Genomic DNA, 20,968 nt, shown 5'->3' on the forward strand with positions numbered 1-20,968 from the left:
TCAACAGTATTTCTAACTTCTCATGAGTGACTTCGTGTTTATTATGTATACCTGTCTCGTTTTCTTAATGTGTATATGTGTGTTTGTGTGTTTGTGTATTTAGTTCAGTTTCTACTTGTTTACTCAAGTCAGCTGAATGCAATTCTTCAGTGTGGCTGTACAGATGTTTACCAAGTATTTGTGTGTGTGTGTGTGTGTGTGTGTGTGTGCGTGTGTGTGTGTGTGTGTGTGTGTGTGTGTGTGTGTGTGAGTGTATCTGTATTCAACTCCCTATATTCAGAATATAGTTTTGTGCCGCAAATATGCAAACTTTATTACCAACAATATTCTATATATTCACACCATCTTGTGGTGGTGACATTGATGATGATAATGATGGATTGAAGAAGGAAACTAATCTTTTATATTGTATGAATCATAAATGCGTGAATACAGGGCTTGACATCAGCAGGTGCCCTGTGACCCCCGGGTCGCCCAAATTTTGGTCCTGGAATCAACCTTCGAAGTAACAATGGGGAAATCTTTCTTGACCTCCGTAGGTCAATGACAGCTAAACAAAAAGTTTAGAATAAAAAAAAAAAGACAAGAATAATCGCCTAATAAAGAATCCAAGACTGCTGCCTTTTCATGGCGATATCAGAGCAATCAGATATAGTCAGGTCGCTTAGTGAAAAGCTTACTTTACTCCCTCAGATACATAGATACTGAGTTATTTTCATGGCATGAAATTTTCGTGACTTGGAGCCGACAGTCTTTTTTGCAGTATGAAATTTCTGCGAATTGCTTTTGCGAAATTTTTATGCCCGCAAAATTTTCTGCAAAATGAAATTCAGCATTTATACCATGAAATATTTTGCAGAGCTCCTACTCAAATATCAGTAAGTAGGTCCTGAGGAGTCATCTCTCCAAATTTGGTGCTTTTATCCGCCGTGTAACGGTAATCTCAAAATTTGACGTTAAGCGACCTGACTAATGACCCTTTGGTCTATCAGAGGACACTGAACACAGTAAACGACTTTTCAAATATCCAGAAATCACAAATTAATGCATCAAAGTGTCTCCCTTTCCAAAGTGGCTCCTCCAAAATCCATCATTTTTCTATTGAACTATTGGAAATCCTGTCTAAACAGGATACTTCCTCATTTCTTCAACAAACAACGTTAGAAAAAAATACGGTACCGGTACTCACTAAATGGAACCGCATACATATGCAAAATATAAGCATACTGCCCCCCGCTGGTGGGTCAAGTTCTCCCTAAAATGGACGCACCTCAACATCTTTTTACTTTTCACCACAAGAAATAACAAAATTATAATTATATATACAGATCGTCACATATCCGTTTATTGAGCCGAACTGACTGCTATATCACTTTACCAGGGATGAGTCAAAAGATTTTTATGAGTGAGATTTTCATGACTCGGCATCTCGACGAGCAAATGTGCGCGCGAGCGAGGGTGCGGGAGGGGTTTTTCCCCCTTTTGCCTCCCACGGTAGGGAGCTTTTTCAATTCTTAGCTCTTAATGGTGTGATCAGGTGCATACTTAGGTGAATATCTTTTACTTATTTTGAAAGACAAAAGGAAAATATACCTTCAGTTGCAACTATCACTCTAATCCTTTGAGCTATGCTCCTTATTATAGGCCCAAGTTGTAGGCTTCGCCCAATGCGTGAGAAAAATGGGTGCCATGCGTGAGATCGTGAGACGGCCCCAAAATGCTTGAGTCTCACGCAGAATGTGTGAGACTTGGTAGCTCTGCTTTACTTGACTTGGATACTGTAGCAAAATATATCTATACATGTACGCGATAGCTATAGGGGGCCTATACCGGAACAGTCATTATTTTTATAGACTCTCTGAGTACATTACAGGCTTTAAAGAAAGCAACAAAAAAAAAAAAAAAAAAGGGGGAAAAAAAAGGAGTTAACTTGATTCACAAAATCTTGGTAATGTGCTCATCTGCATTGCCACTGAGTAAATATTCATTTTAAACTGGATCCTACACTGTGTGATCACAGGGACAGCTGTACCACAGAACTGTACACGTGTATAGCAGGGAGAAGCTAAATATGTAACAAGTTAATGTTCTGAATAAATCAAGTGAAGAAACTTAAATTATTTTGATATTTTATATTTTAACGAAAATGGCAAAAACGTTGGGAAAAATCACACTGCCAGTTGAAATGTATGCTAAAAAGTGTTCTAGAATCCATGAAATGAATGATGAATGTAAACTACAGGACTCGAGCTTTAGATATGCGACGCGAACGCCAAGACGACGCTAATTAGGCCAAAAATAGCGTTCTTATTACACATGCGCGAGACAGAGCTCTGTATATTCATATCCAGTCCGGAAGACTGCGTCGTTCGCGTCACAGAGTGGTCATGTACAATGTAGAGTACAATTGTACGTCTGGTGACGCTGTACAAGAGTATTCACGCTTAATTCGTCAATTTTAAGTTTAAATCATATTTTGACTTTACACAGTGTCCAGATCTTCATAGCAATTAATGATTACCAAGGAGACGCCATGGGTTATTCTAATAAATTAACTGAAGAAGAAGAGATGCTGCAGAAGAAATTTGCCAAGCTTCGAAAGAAGGTAAAAACTGTGTGGTCCCACACTATTATATCGCTGTAAAGTGTACTGACTAGTACCGTGTAGTTCGTGGTAAATAATAATAGATAGGTCTAGTCTACTAACAGTTACATTTATGCATTTGTGCATGACATCTAAAAGTATGGTCTGTCTAGTTCAAAAATCAATGCCTGGAATTTCTCCTTTGACTTTGACATTTCCTGTAGGGCCAGATTGTGATTATAGTTTGATAATAGTCATTTTAATTTTAATTTTGTATCTTTAAAATACTTTCATTTAATTTTCTATCTAGAACTATTTTATCTAGACCATAGTCTAGAGTTCTAGTATCTTAGTTTAGTTGTTACAACACTGAATATCTTCTGCCAATCAGGTGGTTATGAATCATTCATGAGAAAAGAGATGTGTTAAGATTGCTCATTTGACTTTTACTCCAGAAAAAGGCAATACAGCAGCTGAGGCAAAGTAAATCCAACCCACAAACTCCAACAACTCCCCAACCCACAGCAACTAAAAGAGGTAAGTATGAATTTATTGAAAGGGGTAATGAAGAGGTATTATTAAGAGGAATGGTTAAATGAATGAATGAATGAATGAGGTAAGTGTTGCCACTAAAGTAAAAATCTATAAAGATTTTGTGTAGGCTGTAATCATTTTTGCTTGCAGGCTGATTAAATTTCAGTTCTAAAGATGTGAAAGCTCCCTTGTGTCCTGGTGTGTGGGAAGGGAATGGACTGTATTAGTACAGCACAGGGAAGATGCACATGGCAAAAAAGAGGTGACAGATACCACAAATTCAGCCAGTCACACTGTCTGAATATTCATTTTTTCTTACTTTATGACTGAAAATTTTCTTGTAGTTCCCCAAATAGAAACTAGTACATACCAGATCATTGTATCAATTCTTAAAGTACAAAAGCTCCACACCTTTCCCCCTTGTCTTGGCCTTGGTCCATCTCCATAGACTTCATAATATATACAGTGAAGATGCACATGTGGAAAAAGAGGTGACAGATATTACAACTTTGCCATTTGCAATACCCTGGAATATTAATTTTTCTTACTTTTTGTTGAAAATTTTTCCAAACATTTCCCCCAAAAGTGTGCATTTAAATATAGATCGTTGAGTTTTAGTTTTAAGAATGCATAATCTCCCTCATATAGGAGGGTGATACCCCCTCACACACCTTCTCCCTGCTCAGTTGCTTCACTCACTCACTGGAGTGTTCCCCCCCCCCCCCAAACAACAACAACAACAACAACAACAACAACAACAACAACAACAACAACAACAACAACAACAACAACAACCCAACAACAACAACAACAACAACAACAACAACCCAACAACAACAACAACATTTGAACATAATTATTCTTGTTCCCTTAGAAAAATATTCCTGCATATGGTCATGTCTGTGACTTATACAAATTTAGCTAATGCTGTCCTACATTCTGAATGAGAACATGTTTATAAATAACTGGTCTTGAATTGTTACAACTAAGTGAAAATTGACCGATGTCTAAATAATCTAGCACTCTCATCAATTGGGTGGTGAGTTGGCTCAGTCGGTAGCGCATCTGCCGCACGATCCAAAGGACCCGGGTTTGAACCTGAGTCTGGACTGAGCAATGTTTTGTGTAATCATACCGTCCCCTCTGGCAAGAGGCAAAACACTCTGTCCCTCGGATAGGACATAAAATGGAGGTCCCTTGTGTGAGAGAGTCACAACTCATGCATGTAAAAGATCCCGCTCCATTCATTCATCGCAAAGAGCAGGGTGTTTAACCCGGTGAAGTGGACCTGCCTCACATTCAACTGGACCCCATGGAAGACCAGCTTTGCATAGCTGAATACGGGCTTTCCAGCCATCTTCTCAGATGGAAAAATGAACAAACAAAATTGATAATCATTGAAATGGGACCTGTAAGTAAACTGAAATGCAGCTTACTTCTCAAATTTTTTATTTTTCCTGGTCTGTTGCTTTGCTTCCATGGCTCTAGATTCTATTGCTTTCGCAAATCAAAATGTTTGCATGTGTCACATGAAGGTTGACTGTAAAATGGTTGTTTCTTAATGCTAGTTTCAAATGAAGAGTAAAAGAGTATAGTATGGTATCCAAAGAAAGAGAGACAATTTAGGAGGATATTTACGACAATTATGTCTTGTTACTCTAATTTCTGCAGATAAGAACAAACTTTGTAACTCAAAGAACGAATTTATCATTTTGCAGACTGAGCCCTCTCAGATGTTGCACTATGTTTGTGGAATCAGTTCTGTGTTCGTATCTGTTCCATGCAAACATTGGATTCTTTCAAAGCTAACCTGAAAAACAGTCCTTTTCACAAAAGCATACACCACACAGCTGACACAAGTTTGTAATTGTCTGTAGCATATTGCATTAGTTCTCCTTGTCCTCCTATTTCATAATGTGCCTCAGAATAATTTAACTATGGGTAGATGGTGCAGTAGAGATGCCTATTTTTGTTATGATTATGATTTTTATCTTGTGTGTGTGTGTTTATTTGTGTCTTGGAAATGTCATCTGAAAATTTTGTTTCCCTTTTCCCGTCCCTTTCTCAACAGCTGCTGAAACAAGCAAAGAGGATGCCAGGGAATTGGCTAAAAAGATCCTTGCTGCCCAGGTATGTGTTTACTCTTTAAATGCCACTTTAGCACACCTGACTCAGTCAATGGTGTGCAAAGTTTGCGTATTTTGCTCAATCACTCAAACCTGCCCGTTTAAAACCTATCAGTAAATTGCAAAATGCTGCATTACAATGGAAGCCTCACTTGTGATTCTCTTCCTCTCACTTGCAGCTTGCATTGAGTGGTGATTGAATATCAAATGGCGTTTCCTATTGGATTTGTGAGTAAATTCTGAATTTCTGCCCCTGTTTTGTGTGCCTGAAGGATTATAGCAGCTACTGGTAATTTCAAAGAAAGATACTGTGTAAGCTGTTATTTTTTTTTGCGAGGGTTTAATTTTCGCGAATTTTGCGAATCTCAGTTGGATCGTGAATTTTACAACATGCTCAAATGTCTCCTTGCACTTTGTTATAATAGAGCATTAACGTAAGTGTCGGTGTCGATTCGGGAAAACAATATCTCGCAAAAATGTCTATGACCTCGTCATTGGCGAAAATATCTGTACGCGAAAATAACAGCATATACAGTGAACATAGATTTGTCATAAAGTTTACATCATATCAAAGCTTGGCATTTTCTCTACAACTTTGCTCTTTGCATGTCCAGGTAACAAAAATCTATAAAAAGTTACATAGATCTGAAAAACCAAAGCATGCCTATGATGCAGTCTTAAAATAATGTGGCACACAGGGGGTTTACACTGTGGCGCATAAAGAGTTGATTCTCGAGAAATGTGAAGTGTGTGATCAAATCAAATCAAGTTTGAAGTTGGAATACCTGAGTAAAAAGAAGACTTCATGCAGAACCATTTATCAACAGGATCATGTGGTTATCCCCGACTATTAATGCAATTTCAAAATGCATGTGAGCTGTAGTATCAAATGTTTGCACATAGGAATTGATTTTGGGATGCATTTGTAGTACTTTTCAGCTTGTTGATGATGAGAAATCTCTGTTCATTAAAATTATTCATCTTATTGGAATAAAAACAAATTATACACAATGTACAAACCAAGGAACTATGCATTTTTATTGTTCTCAATCAGCAAGCAAAGCAGACAAAGCAAGAAAATAAAGAAAAAGGCTTCAAGAGATCTCGCAATCTTGAAAAGAGGCTTCGTGATCCAGACAAGTCCAGTGGAGCTCCAGCATATCAACCTTTCAATGCCTCGGGGTCAAGTCCTCGGGGGTCAGATGACCATTCCTCTTCATCAGGGGGAGATATGAAGAAACACAAGGGACTATATGACAGGTAAAAAAATAGAAAAGTCCTGCTATTACCATGAAATATCACCTCAATGAATTTTTCTTCAGTTTGAACGTGTGTGTGTTTTCCACTTTTTAAATTTAGTTTTCATTATTATTATTATTTTTTGTTTACTGCAGTTTCATAGGATGGAGCAGCTGGTCGTTATTTGGTGTGCGAAAAATAGTATACAAATAATGAATGTTTGTGAGTGCAATGGACAGAATATTTCATGGGGTGAAAGATGAAATGATCCATTCAACGAGGCGCAGCCAAGTTGAATGGATCAAACATTTCATCTTTGACCAAATAAAATATTCTGTCCATTTCACAAATGAAAAACATTTATTATTTGTTCTATATAACGCCTAAAATGGATCCTTGTCATTTGACGTATTATTGATTTAGAAACAAGAGAGAATCTGAGCGCTTTCCGCTATCGCGCTGTAGCATACACACTGCAAACGCAAGTGTTTTACACGCGTAGTGTGCCGGGCTCTCAGCGAGCGTGCAATGGATCGTATGGATCCAAAATTGCACGGTTAATGGAGCCACAATTGCACGGATGATGACGTCATAGTGAAATGGACCGAATGATCAATGTCAAACAACCAATCAAATGACAAGGAACTCTTCAGGCGTTATATAATAGGTGATTAAGATTTCCAGATTCACCTTTGATGCTTAAGTGCTTACTGTTTGAAAGGATATGGTGATTTGATGATTTTATGCAGTCACACCCAAGTGTGACTGCTTCTTGTTATTAAAGCAGTCTGATCTTTTGTTAGTTAGTTTGAATAGTAAGTTAGTTAGTTTATTTGTGTGTTTGTTTGTTGTTGTTGTTGTTGTTGTTGGGTGTTTTTTTTTTTTTTGGGGGGGGGGGAGGGGCTGTACAGCACACTGTGTTAAATATTTCAAATCAATCAGATGAGATCCTGCTGGAGTAGACATTCATGTTGTAGTTGTCTATGCCTTTGATAGTGAATTTCCTTCCTGCTTTCCCAACTAAGAATTTACTTTGATATCACATGCTCACATTTAGAAGCCGTCACCTGCAAGCACTCACAATTGCAAGCAGCTTTTATTGAAAGATGCCATTAGATGGTAGAATGACAGTTACCCAGATTTTGCCTGAACCACCCTCTGGTTTGGCGTTGAAAATGAAGGAAATCACTCCTATAAACCACTTGATATTTTGTTTCACTGCCATGGCATTTTACAGTTTTCTGAAAATTAAGATCAAAGTTTTGCTGTTAACCCTGAATATGGGATGATAATACCCATTTAATACCACACAATCTGTTATTATCAAGTTTAGATAAGCCCTTTTTTTGTCATAAGACTCCCATATATTTTCACAAACCACAGCTGTTTATCTAAAAGATTGGGTGCTCTGAAATTTTATTCACAGATGTATTATTCTATTGGATAATACAGACACATTTGCTATTTTTCCGGTTATTCTCACACAGATTTGTCAGCAAAGGGACGTTGGAAGATGAAAAGCGAGAATCCAGTGAGTTATCTAATAGATATGTGACACACTTGTAGTGAGTAAAAGATAATAAGATTTTTATTGTAGGTAACTCCTCAAGACCAAGGTCCATCCTTTGTAAAAAAAAAATTCAGTTTACAGTCTATGTTGCAGTTATCATGTAACCCAAGAACTTGTCATTATGATCAAACCGGGATGTGCGGTTGTACATATTATTCTGTGTATCTGTTGATGTATACCAAAGAATGATATGGACATTTTAAATGAAGCAAAATTAGATGATCAGCAGGAACTTTTCACCATTGTTATCTTCTTGAGGGTGTAGGGCAATTACCCCCTGGGTAATTAACTCGGACACTTTGACCGTAACCCTAATCCTAATCCTGAACCTAATCCTGACCTTAAGCCAAATTCTAACCCTAATTTTTACTCTAACCTTATCACTACTGGGGGGGGGGGGGGGGGGGAGTGGTTATTGCCCTGATATGCTTCTTGCATCTGCAATCCTGTGAGGGACATCCTAACTTGGCAAATACTCATATTCTGTGTCTTTATCTGTAGCAATGTGAAGAATTTTCAGTCTATCAATCCTTGAGGAACTGAACTCTTTGTTTTTCTTACACATTTAATTCCTATATTCTATGTTTGCATGGCTGTTCTGTTATTTTTCTATTGCAATGTATATAATATGATGTCAGTTATTGGATTAATGAATAATGGCAATAAGGATACAGAATGTGGTAAAAGTTTATGGAATAGATGCCAACTGCTGCATTATTCATGAGTATTCAATCGTGTTCACTTTCCTCACAGATCAAGAGACGTCATTCAGCGGAAGGCGGCGAGGAAACACAATATATGTCTACTGTCCAAAGATCAACCAAGAACTGTGCAAGGAAACGTTCTCAAAGTTTGGCTCCATCGCAAACATCTCCCTGGAACCGGACAGAAAGTACAAGACTAACTGCTACGAAAAATGTTCTAAAAGTTTAAATCATATTTATGAAATTGTTTCACTCTGATTTCGTGTAATGAGATTCCCCCCTCCCCACTGCCTGCCACAAAAGTTGGATGTTTTTAGCGATATGTCGACAAATTGAAGTCTGTCTCTCAAGATGGGACCATCTGATACAAGTCTAAAAGATAGAATGCATGTAGCTATGTTTCCATGTGCCCTATGGTGGTCATTATAGATGGATTATTGTTGACCACAGTGAGGTATCAACACTTTAGATCATTTACACTGGAATTTTACTGGTACTCCGTTAAGAAAAAAAATCTTCCTTGAATCAAATCAGAAGTAAACCTCCTTTCACTCTGAATGTTTGAATTCATATGATGTCATGTTTTGTGAGAAAAACTCGTGCAATTAGACATTTTTTTTTGGGGGGGGGGTAGGCTAATAACGCTGGTCATAAGAAGTAGTATTAGTGCAATGCAATTTTTTTTTCGAACTACAATGTATGTAAGTATTTGACTATTGCGTTATCCATTTCTGATGTAATTTTGTCAAAAGATCTGTGTAGTTCAATATTTCAAGCATATGTTTCTAAGCTAGTTGCCAGTGATGTAACCACCCAATGTAAATGCATTTGCTTCATGGCTGCTATTCATGATCCTCCGTTTTCTTTCCAGCTGCGCCTTTATCACGTTTGACGCACTGGATGCGGCGGACAGCGCCATCGAAGCGATGAACGGCAATATGGTGAAGGGCATGACGCTGAAGGTAGCTCTTGCCCGGAGACAGCCCTCCCTGGAGGCCGTCCAGAACAACACCAACTCTCCCTGGACAAAACTGGGTGAGAACACACTGGCAAATGGCATATAATTCAAATTTGACCATGCATCACAAACTGGCAAAACGTTGCCCGACTTGATTTTATTGGAGGACTCAAAAAAAGGTGAAAGGGTCAACCCAGGCAATCTTTAGTTTTTCATATTTTCTGAAAGAGCTACGTGTACATGTATTCTTTTTCTACATAATTTGTAGGTTTTAGGATAATAAAATGAATAGGAAAGCATGTTTTTAGCAGGTTGTTTTTAGAACACTTCTTTGTAGAATAGTGTCACTAGATATGTCTTAGAGGCCCCTTTTCATTTCTTTAGAAATTTCTGTAAACATCTTTTACGTGGTCTTCACTTTCAACTCTAAAAACGTTTGAAAGGATAATGCTACTGCTTTGAAAGTTGGCGTTAAGCATGGACAAAATGTGGTTATAGAGCATGCTTAATTTCAGCCTAATCTAATAATCCCTTCATTGTCGTCCCTCCACCCCCACCCCCGCTCTATCATCTACCGAATATAGGGATAAGCCTAGTTACCCTTCCTTTCCAGTATGTCTTAATGACTCTTATGCTAAGAACACATCATACTTTCGATTTTCATTTTATCATTTGATGGTCAGCAGATGTGTTTATTTTTTTTAATATCCCTGTCATGTTTGAAGTGAAGAAATCACTCATATGAATCAGTAAATTTTGTATTAAATTCTGTTGTTTTGTAATTTTTCCCCCTTCCAGCTGGTGGCATAACCAAGACGAGACACAAGGACCAGAGGGAAGTTGTAGTATACGACAACACATTTGAATAGATGCATATTGGACTGGCTGTAAAGGCAAGCTGGTGTTATGAAGCTGAAAATTCAACTCATCATGCCAGAAAGTCACTTCAGATTTGTGACAAAAAAAAAAATTGCTTAAGCAGGCTTCAGGCACAATCTCACTGTAAACTATAGAGATATACGGATGTTTAGCCTTTCCATTTACACTGCAGTGAAAAATTGTGGAGTTTAAGAAAAAAAGACAAGTTCTTGCCGCCACTGTGACATAAGAGCATAATTGGCTGGGCCGTTTATTGCATGCAAATGGCGGATCCAAGCACCCAAGAGGAAGTATTGTTACAAAGTTTATTATGTTTTTGTGTTGAACATTCTCAATGCAAACTGTCACCGTGAATTTAACGTCAAAATGACACTCCAGTCTTTGACTTTTTGGGTGACATAATTCTTCACTATCAGTGTGAATGGCTCACTCTTAATGGCAACCATGTACACCATGAAAGCCATCTTTAAATCACAACTGGAATGAAAAGCAGCCATGAAAATCTACCAGCATTGGAACCATTGCATCGGCGAGCCAACTTTGAGGGCCCACTGTGTGTAAAGCCATTTTGGAACAGGATTCACCTGTTTTGATACTAACATGGAATGCCAGACTTATGCAAACCGCTGTGGACTCAACACCACGTGTCAAACAAGAAGTGATGTACGCCATCTGTACAACATTGTGGACACGAAGCCATCTACGAAAAGATCTTCACTCTTTGTTGAATCGGTTGCAAGAAGGAGAACCCTTGGTTTAAAGTGTGGCCTGCGAACCATCATTCACAAATTACTTGTACCATTGAAATTTGAGCCACCATTAATCCATTAAGGACAAGTCCCGAGTATGACCAGGCAGGTGTCTATGGGAAATGCTTGTCGTAGCAAACTCAACCTGTCCCTCAACGGGTTGATATTGTAGTTATGTACAATGTGTTTGGTCAGCTGCTTTTCTTGGTTGGCAATGGGAAGTGGCAGTTATTCCTCTGCGTACTCATTTTCCTCTCTTTTTTGAGCTAGATCAGCTGTGTTTTATGATTCAACTGAAATCATACATTTTTCCAGAGAGGTGCATCAATGAGACTGGATTTAGAAGGAGTTATTACACCCTATCACATCCTACAAGAAACCTAAGATGTCTGTGTCTTACTCAAAGCAATTTTAAAGTAGAATCTATCACCGCTGAAACCCCAGTGCCTAACCAACTTAGGCAATTATTCTATCTATGCGAGGTCAACTTCAGCGAGGTTGACCGCATGTGCCGAAGACATGTACAAATATTTATTCCAGTAGCTGTGAATGCACACATGGGTATGTTGAAAACATACAAATTATGAAGTGACTCCTTTATTTTCTGAGGAATGATTTTAAACCTTTGTTGTTTCTGGGGTTTTTTTTCAAATAGATAATCAGTGTCGAGTGACTTCACATTTTTTAATTTAAATTTAATTTTTTTTCTCTATATCTGTGGTGCATTGTATTCTTTGAAAGATTATGGCAAAAGGAAAATTAGCAAAATTGTTTGTGGCAGTTCACCATGATTATGTTGGCAACATTAAGCCTGTTCTTAAGTCTTACTGCAAATTCAGTGTTGATTATCATTATGTTTTCTTGTAATTTGATTTCTAAATTTTGTGAATAAAATGTAACCTATGTATAAACAAATGAATTACCAAGTTGCTACCTTTGTTTACCATTAATATTTCATTTATTTGCAGTCTGTCATCCAGATTGTGTGTATACTTGCAGTGCACAAAACAACAATTTGATTCTTTCGGCATCACACAGTCATATATACACACACACACACACACACATATATATATATATATAAATATATCACATATATGAATATATATATATATATATATATATATATATATATATATATATATATATAGCAGGGCTCCACACTAACTTTTATTTTTGGTGGCCCGATCGGGCCACCAAAATCATTGATTTTTATTTTTTTGGTGGCCCGAAAAAAAAATCAAGAAAAACATAAGAAAAACTAAATTGGTCCTACTAAAGAGAAAAATAAATATTAGAGAAAAATAAATATTAAATATTACTGAAGTGATACAGGTACCCTTGTCTAAAATAAATGAATAGAAAATTCAATCATCTTACCGTTATTCTGAGTTCTAAGATTTTGCAAATGGGCTTATAGATTATTATAAAAGTTGATGCCTATTTAGGTGGTCAAAACTTAGGTTTGAAATGAGAAAGTGGGAGCATTTGCAGACATTTGTAAACATCCGACATTTGTTTTAACATTGTAAAGAGCCGAAAGTTACCGTTATTCATTTCTGATTTCCGAATGTCAAAGCAAACATTCGACATTTATTCGGCATCTTCCGGAGCTGAATGTTATCCTTGTTCATTTCCGAACGTGAAATCAAATATCTGACATTAATTTTAGCACCGTACGGAGGTGAATCGTACCGTTATTCATTTCCAAAAGAATACATGTATAAGCAAACATCCGACATTTATTTTAGTATCATATGGAGTCAAATATTACCGTTATTCATTTCCAAACTTAAAAGCAAACATCTGACATTTATTTTAGCATCTTGCAGAGCCGATTGTTACCGCTGTACATTTCCAAAAGTAAAGGCAAACATCAGACTTTTTTTGGGGCCCGACGTGCGTTTTTGGTGGCCCTGGGCCACCGTTAGTGTCGAGCCCTGTATATAGATAGATAGAGAGATTAATATTCCTCTACTTGCAAGAGCAGCATTTTCTTGCTTCTAGCTGCCCTGGGAGGTTTTATTTTACCCCTTCTGTTTCATCATCCACTCCCCCCCCCCCCCCCCCCCCCTGTGTTTCATTATGCAATATCTGGGAAGTTTTGACATCTACTAATGGCATTTCAACCATTGCGATGGAATATTCCGTATTTCCTTCCCCTTTATACTGTATTGGGCTCCACTTCCACAGAGGGTACTTACCTTGGGGTTTTAGTCGAACAATGGGATTGCCTAGTCAGAAAAAATGAACAGCAGACTGACCATGAAAACAGTGACATAATGTGACAGATTTCACTTACAGTGCACTCCCGTTACAACGAACATGGTTATAATGAAATTTCGTTATAACGAAGTAAAACTTCTGGTCCCAAAATTATCGCCATTAAAGTCTATGGTACAAAATTCGCTTATAACGAACACGGTTATAGCGAAGTTTTCATTATAACGAAGTCTTTTTTGAGCGCCACTGACAAAGAAAAACAAAAGAAATGTGCTCCGTTACAACGAACTGAGGATCATTTTTGAAAATACACTGTGTACGTAGTGGAACAAGCATTTATAGCGTCTCTGCATGGGCGAACGCGTCACATCACTGTGCGTTCGCTTGGTGTGTCACGCACAGTTTCCGAGGGGAACTTGCGTTATTGTAATACAATAATCTGAAATTGAATAACTATTTGTTTTATTGTTCACATAGCTTTTCAGTGTATGACGAGTATACAACAAACAGAATATCATATATGCTTGGCTTCCTTGTTTTCGTTATATATTGTATTTGTTCGGTTATAACGAAATTTCGTTATAACCGAAAAAAAACCCCGAAACCGAAACCGAAAAAAAAAGAAAACTGCCGGTCCCGAGCAATTCGTTTTAACGGGAGTGCACTGTATACAGTATGTAATATTGATAAAATACACCTAACTTTTCTTGAAAATGTACTACAGACTGTACTGTATATTTCTATTGGTTGATTAAGTTAATCTATATATACCATTGATCAAGCAAACTATCAAAGTGGTAGAGGTCATAAAAAAAAAAAAAAAATGCTGAAGACCATGTTCACTAAAATATGCCAACACAGATACAAGTTTGAGAGACTAGTTCACTGTGTATGCAATGTTCATGACCAGCACAAATAAACATACACACAGGTCCAGTCTATTTTTCTTTTCTGTTTTCAGCTGTTCGCTTGCATAATTTCTTTATACATGTATATGATGCTTCATTTTATGTTATCAAGAACCCCCCTCCAAAAAAACAACAACAAACAAACAACCTAGATATACTGTATCTTCTCTCTCACTGGCATCTTGCAAGTATACTTAGCTCTTTACTAAAGAGCTGGTATCTTTGTTTACTTTTCGACCTTTGACCTCTTCACATAACCTTTTCAAATCTCTGACTCTCCTCGCTTTTCACCTATGACCAAAAAGAAAAGACAAAGCAAATATTTAGCATGGTAAATATCTTTTATTCCAAGCATTGGCATCTCTTGGTCAGTATGGGCCTCTAGCCAACCGACTGATTTGAAAAACCTGTGTCACACATTCAGAACATACTCGTCTGAATTCGTTCTCACCCGATACAGCACATATGCGTGTTCTCACCTTAAACTGAGAATCCACAACCATCTCGTGAGTACAAATACATACATCACAGCTTGCCCCAAGAATTAATTACAGGAGCATCCTACCAATCTGAAGGAACATTCAAATACTAATTCACAATTCAAAGCAACAAAACAATACATTTTTCAGAAACTGCGTAACCAAGCATGGAAGGTTTTTGTTTGTTTGTTCTTTTAAATCTCTCCTGTTTTCTTTCTTGTTGGTCATATACAACTATCAGTGATTTAGAGTTTCCAGAAATTATAATAATCGGTCCTTAATATTGAATTACGTAAAGTAAATGGCGGGCAGTTTATCATTGACGTTGACATATTCCCAAGGAAAGAATAAAGATTGTGCAAAGTGGTAGGAAGAGAGCGAACAACAGGATATGTTGTAGATACACTGTACTTGTCTCGTACAAAGTCTTCATGCATAAAACATCAATGTGTGGCAGTAGATTATAGGGTCACAATGTCAGTGCAATCATATGTGTGTGTGTGTGTGTATATATGTGTGTGTGTGTGTGTGTGTGTGTGTGCCTGTGTGTCTGTGTGTCTGTGTCTGTGTATATTTATATATACATATATATATGAAGAGAGAGGGAGGATATACTGGTTTTATTTAAAAAATCAGTGAACGTGGCAAAATATTGATCAGCCATGGTGCACGCATAAATGTACGTGTAAGCTATTATTTCAGGAATATTGTGAATTCAGTCTTTTTTTTCTCTCTCTTTTTTGAGTGTTGAGGTTAATTCTTGTAAACTTACTGGTAGATGAACATAGATTACTATGCTTTAAAGACAAAACTTTTAAACATAACGTAGCCACACGGATCTACTAGTCGTTTCTCCTAGCCTGTCTTCCAATGATTTCATGGCTACTCGCTTGTCATGAGGAAAGCATGTGACAACTCTAGCTTGGGGTCAAAGTTTCATACCTGTAACATCTAACATCTCTTGTAAATGATCTACATCATTACATACCATCCCATCGAGATTCTAAATCACAATATGGCAACTGTCATCTTTTTTTTTTTTCCTCCAAGAGAACAATTAATTTCCTCTTCAACATTGCTATGAAACATGTCTGCCTATGCACATGTAGTCACACAGGTAATGTCATGTTTATCTCTTCAAATTACATATATATAATCATAATTATATATATTTATACTTGATGCTTATACACAATATTAAAAGAAAAAAATGGACAACAGCTGATGTCTTTATGGAATGCATGCAATAGTTCCATCAGCCATATTGAGTTCAAAGTCACAAAATATGCAAGTAGCTGGCCACATTAGATACATTGTAATGATATGAGCAAGGCAGTCAAGTGTAATAAAGTCTTGACTAAAGACTGCACGACACTCGTGTAACCTATAATACCTCACAATATGGGACCAGTATTACACAATGTACATACCACGGTACACATAAATCAATACATCCCTTTATAAGCTGTGAATTATTATTTCAAATTTGCAGAAGTGAGTGTCTTTCTCAGCATATCAGACATGGTGCTGCTGTGCTGGTATTGCAGAACTTTCTGTGAAGAGACTAGACTTCCTCTTCAGCAGAAGCACAACGTAAACAAAGGCAAAATAAAGCAAACGCTTTCGCTGAAGATGAAGATAAGAGGCAAAGATGCCAAGTTAAAGTTTGCTTCTTTTGCTTTGTTTTCTTCCCTGTTCCCAGCAAAAGTGGTCCTGTTCTCACACGTCCGCAAGTAACGATTTCTGAATGTAGATTTTTGCAACGTGGTGGGAAAACTGTTCATTCTTGCATGTGAGCACAAAAGATTGTTACCAGATAATTCTCATGATTACAAAAATCAGTCCTTTTTTTTTTTAAACTCTCATAAAAATTTGACCTGCACAGCATGTGTGAACAGGACCCAAACAGAACATTGATTTCTTTTAATCCAATAATGCAAGTCGCCACGCTATGTCTGCACACTTGGGTGCTCAGGGTCACACTCACATTCTATAGTCATGCGTAGTCTTGAGAGTCAGAGTGCTTCATTTGCAGCTGGTGATACACATATACAGTGTATATATATATTTTTTTCTTGCTGCGTGTGAACAGTGGCAAATAACGTTGGTTTTAGCATCACGATGCAAAAATAAATAACTCTTGCATGCGCATTCGGCTCGTGTGATACAATGCATTGGACTTCTAAAATATTTCCTAGGATATAGACCTCCCAATATGTTGACTTTATGCCAAATCCATTATTCTGCAATACTGACAACGACGAAACTTTTGCTTCACATCTCAGAGCATCATATCTAAAAGTGTGTCACGTTCTGCCTTATTCTGACTGGTCTGAAGAGGGTAAATTTATGACATTGTTTCAAACAACATACTAGAGTTGAGCCTTTATGCGTTGGGGCTGTGGTCGTAGGACCCAAGATACTTCACAGGTGAAACACACACAAAAGCTCAGGATGCTCAGAATAGTCTTTCCATAAAGTGATATCATGAAATCTTGTTTGATAATTATGCAATTTGAAATATTACATGTATAATAATTATGGTATAATAATACAATGAAAATATGAATCAATTGTATATCTGACAGATAACATTCAGGTGTTAATTAAATATCTACTGCTGAATAATTTGGTTGTATGATTTAGATGTCATTGCTTTTCATAAGATTAACTGGGTGAATACTAGTCATACCATTGGGCAAAACAGTGGATATTCATGTTCATGTAAGAACAGTGACAACGTAAAACTTTTGACAGGAATAAGTGTATGACCAATTCCTGAAAAAGCAAAACAAACAGCACGGCTGCACACTGAAGTTTCAAATTAACATAATAATACTGGTATACATACAGTGTACTCCCATTATAACGAACATGGTTAAAGCGAAATTCCGGTTAAAACAAAGAAAAAATTCGGGCTGCAACGTTATCCATTCTGTGCCTTTTTATTGTTTATTTGTTCGGTTCATAACAAAATTTCGATATAACGAAAGAAAACTGCTGGTCCCGAGGATTTCGTTATAACAGGAGTCCACTGTATTACATATTGGGAATAAATCCTTGTATGCCTCATATGTTAAGAATTCAAGCATTTTACAAATCATCCACTGGAGTTAAGATTATTTATGTAATATAGATGATAAGATAATTTTACAAATTACAGCAATGTATTTGCTTGCCAACAAATTTTTTTACCGGTACATGATTGTGCGTAAAAATTTAATGTAAATTAACATCGGTACGCCTCCACAACCAGAAGCTGCTCTTCATGAGATTGTCCACAGCTGTACTTCAGCAGATTGTCCATAGCTGAGATAAAAGGACACATCTGCCATCACTAAAGCTATGAATGACAGAAGATGCCAACACACAGCTGGACAAGTGAAATTGATTCGACACAGATTCCTAGTACAGCGCAATGTTTCGATTTCCACACTAAGCACGGGTGAATACACACGAAATGGATAATGATACAAGTGGAAAATTTAAATACAATGGAGGGGTAGGGAGCCTAACATGCACCAAATATATTGCACATAGAGAAAACGCTCAGAACATATACATACATGTTCACAGATGACCAAAAGTCTGTTGTGACAATCAATGTCAGTGGTTGGGAGAAAAGTTTTCTCAAAATGAACAAATCTTGTGAAGTCTTTTCTCTCTGTTGTATCATGTCCTGCTGCCAAAATTGTTCATCATGTTGCATTGCGAGTGAGGAGAGATACATCTCTATAACAGTGTATACTTTCCAAGCGAGTGACCTTGAGAGACTCTTTTTCTTCTTCTTTTTTTGCCAACTATTCCATCATTAATGAAAAAAAAAAAAAAAAAATTAAACAACAAACAGAAGAAATGCAAGTTACTTTGAGTGCTCCTGCTCCAAACAGAGCCAATCGAATTAAAGGCACATAGACCCGGTGGGTGCAAGGGAGCTACTGCCAATCACCATTAGGATGATACGAAGATTGCCGAAGTTGAGCTGTCATCAGGAGTAAAGCACGTAGGTGTTGCTAGGTAACGTTGCTTTCGTTGTCTTTTGCGCGTCACACAGTCTGTAGTGATGCCAGGGTGTGCACTTCTTAGTATGACGTCACAGAAGAAGTTCACTAAAGCTGTCATCATCAGCCGAATCATGAGCCGAACTGTGATCGGACTTCTTTGGACTCCGGGGAAATGGGTCACAGCATAAGCATTAAAGAGGAGTCGATAGCATAGGTCTCTGTAGGAAAATTGCGCCATGCATTCGCGTATGCATTCAACTAAACCACCGGGGCTACGTGCCTTTAACACAGCACCACGGAAACACATGCCTCCATCATGCAAAGAGCAAGCTAGTGGAGTAAAGGGACAAGCTAATGCTTGCTCATTAAAACACTTAATTATCATGAGATGGTTACAAGATCTTACAGGTCCTTACGTAGCTACTTTCTGGCTCCATGCTCAAAAAGATATCAGATACTGATTTGAACAACATCACTGAACTTTTACTTTGTTCACAACAAATGAAGATATCCCATGTTAAAAGAAACATATGAGTGCTACACGTAATGGAAGAAAAACGAATGTCTGTGTACATGTACGACACACGACATTTTTGGGAGACAAATTAATAAAAATTAAGTTTACAATGTGATTAATCAATATAAAAGAAAAAATAGAAAGTGAATAACCCGAATAATTTTGAACTAACGATTCTAATGGATATATAATGTCCATTCATTGGATTTTAGTCTTACCATATAAAGGAGAGTTTTGTGGCTAATCCCAAGCGCCATACCATGTGTTTTGTGACATACAATGTAAAACATCTGATTTTACGACAGCAAATTCACTCATGAATGCTACTGAACGTGAAGAAATTACTACACAATGTAGCGGTTGTACCCCAACTATATACCTATCTTGAAATCATAGATATCAAATGCGTCTGATTTGCAGTTATCTTTTACAGCAGTATGTGCTGCCAAAGACCTTTAATAACTGCCGTGGCAGCAGTGAGCCGTTTAAAGTGCTAACTAAATTGTTGTGATCATCTGCAAAAATTAAAAGCATGCGATATTCATCTTACCCGGCCAAGTATTGAAAAGTTTTTCACATGAAAATTTCCTCTTTGACAGAATGTCTTCCACACAGTACAAAGAAAAGAAAGCCATTGTTCCAAAAATTTGCAAAGGAATTAAGTGATACTGATTAATCAGATCCCAAGCACCACTACACAGCATAGACATCTTTCGAAATGATTATATCGGAATACAAAAATGAATATTCCTGATTAAGTATGATAAGTCCATAGGCAAATGTATAATGTATTAATTGATACTGTGTGCTCTCTAGTTTTATGTCCACTAGCGATCAATAAAAATAAAAACTATTTGGCAAATATCCATCTGTCAACGGTCTGGTATTCGTCACATTTACTGTTTTAAATCTTGCAAGCTTTGAATATGACTTGTAGCTGACTTAGATCAAACGAATACCTTCCCAGCTCTCGTCCATTCAGTACACTTGCAATCAATATTCAATGAACAGTTACATAAAATAGGATCATTTTTTTTTTCTCATCTGTCTGTCTATATACAACAATTGTAATGTACAATTTCTTGTATTTTTGTCTGCACATGTCTCAGATAGAGGTGGCTCTCCTGAAATACGATAATTCATCTCCATGGTACTTACATATATACAGTAGCCTTCTTACCTCCTCCCCCCCCCCCCCCCCCTACAATTTTCATTGGCCCTTTCACACCATAATTTGACATGGGCACTATCAAATTTATTATACAGTTGCATTGGTAGGATAGGATTCCAGTTTGCCGCACAGAAGATCCCCACAGTCCATTCTATTGTCAAATCGCTGTCAAACACGAGCCAAAAGCCTTTCTGAACTGGGCTTCTGTGTTTGTTGATAATCTGCCATGCAACTTTAGTTTTGCTTTCCAAAATGTGGAATGTAGGTTTATAAATTTGGTATGTTGTCATGATAACTACTCAAAAATTTCTCTTCCAAAAGCC

General features: G+C 37.3%; 1 protein-coding gene across 1 annotated transcript; it reads left to right on the plus strand.

Moving 5' to 3' along the window:
• Positions 1-2,437: 2,437 nt before the first annotated feature.
• On the plus strand, positions 2,438-11,355 carry LOC139743749 (negative elongation factor E-like). Its single transcript, XM_071654207.1, has 8 exons — positions 2,438-2,605; positions 3,040-3,121; positions 5,190-5,248; positions 6,299-6,504; positions 7,971-8,014; positions 8,807-8,945; positions 9,629-9,792; positions 10,514-11,355. Exons 1-8 carry the CDS (start codon positions 2,534-2,536, stop codon positions 10,582-10,584), a joined length of 837 nt encoding a protein of 278 aa, XP_071510308.1. The 5' UTR covers positions 2,438-2,533; the 3' UTR covers positions 10,585-11,355.
• The last annotated feature ends 9,613 nt before the right edge of the window (positions 11,356-20,968 follow it).

The sequence above is a fragment of the Diadema antillarum genome, unplaced genomic scaffold (assembly GCF_040938485.1).
Source record: "Diadema antillarum isolate AM-2024a unplaced genomic scaffold, OU_Dant_1.0 scf00000035, whole genome shotgun sequence".
NCBI classification, from domain to species: Eukaryota; Metazoa; Echinodermata; class Echinoidea; order Diadematoida; family Diadematidae; genus Diadema; species Diadema antillarum.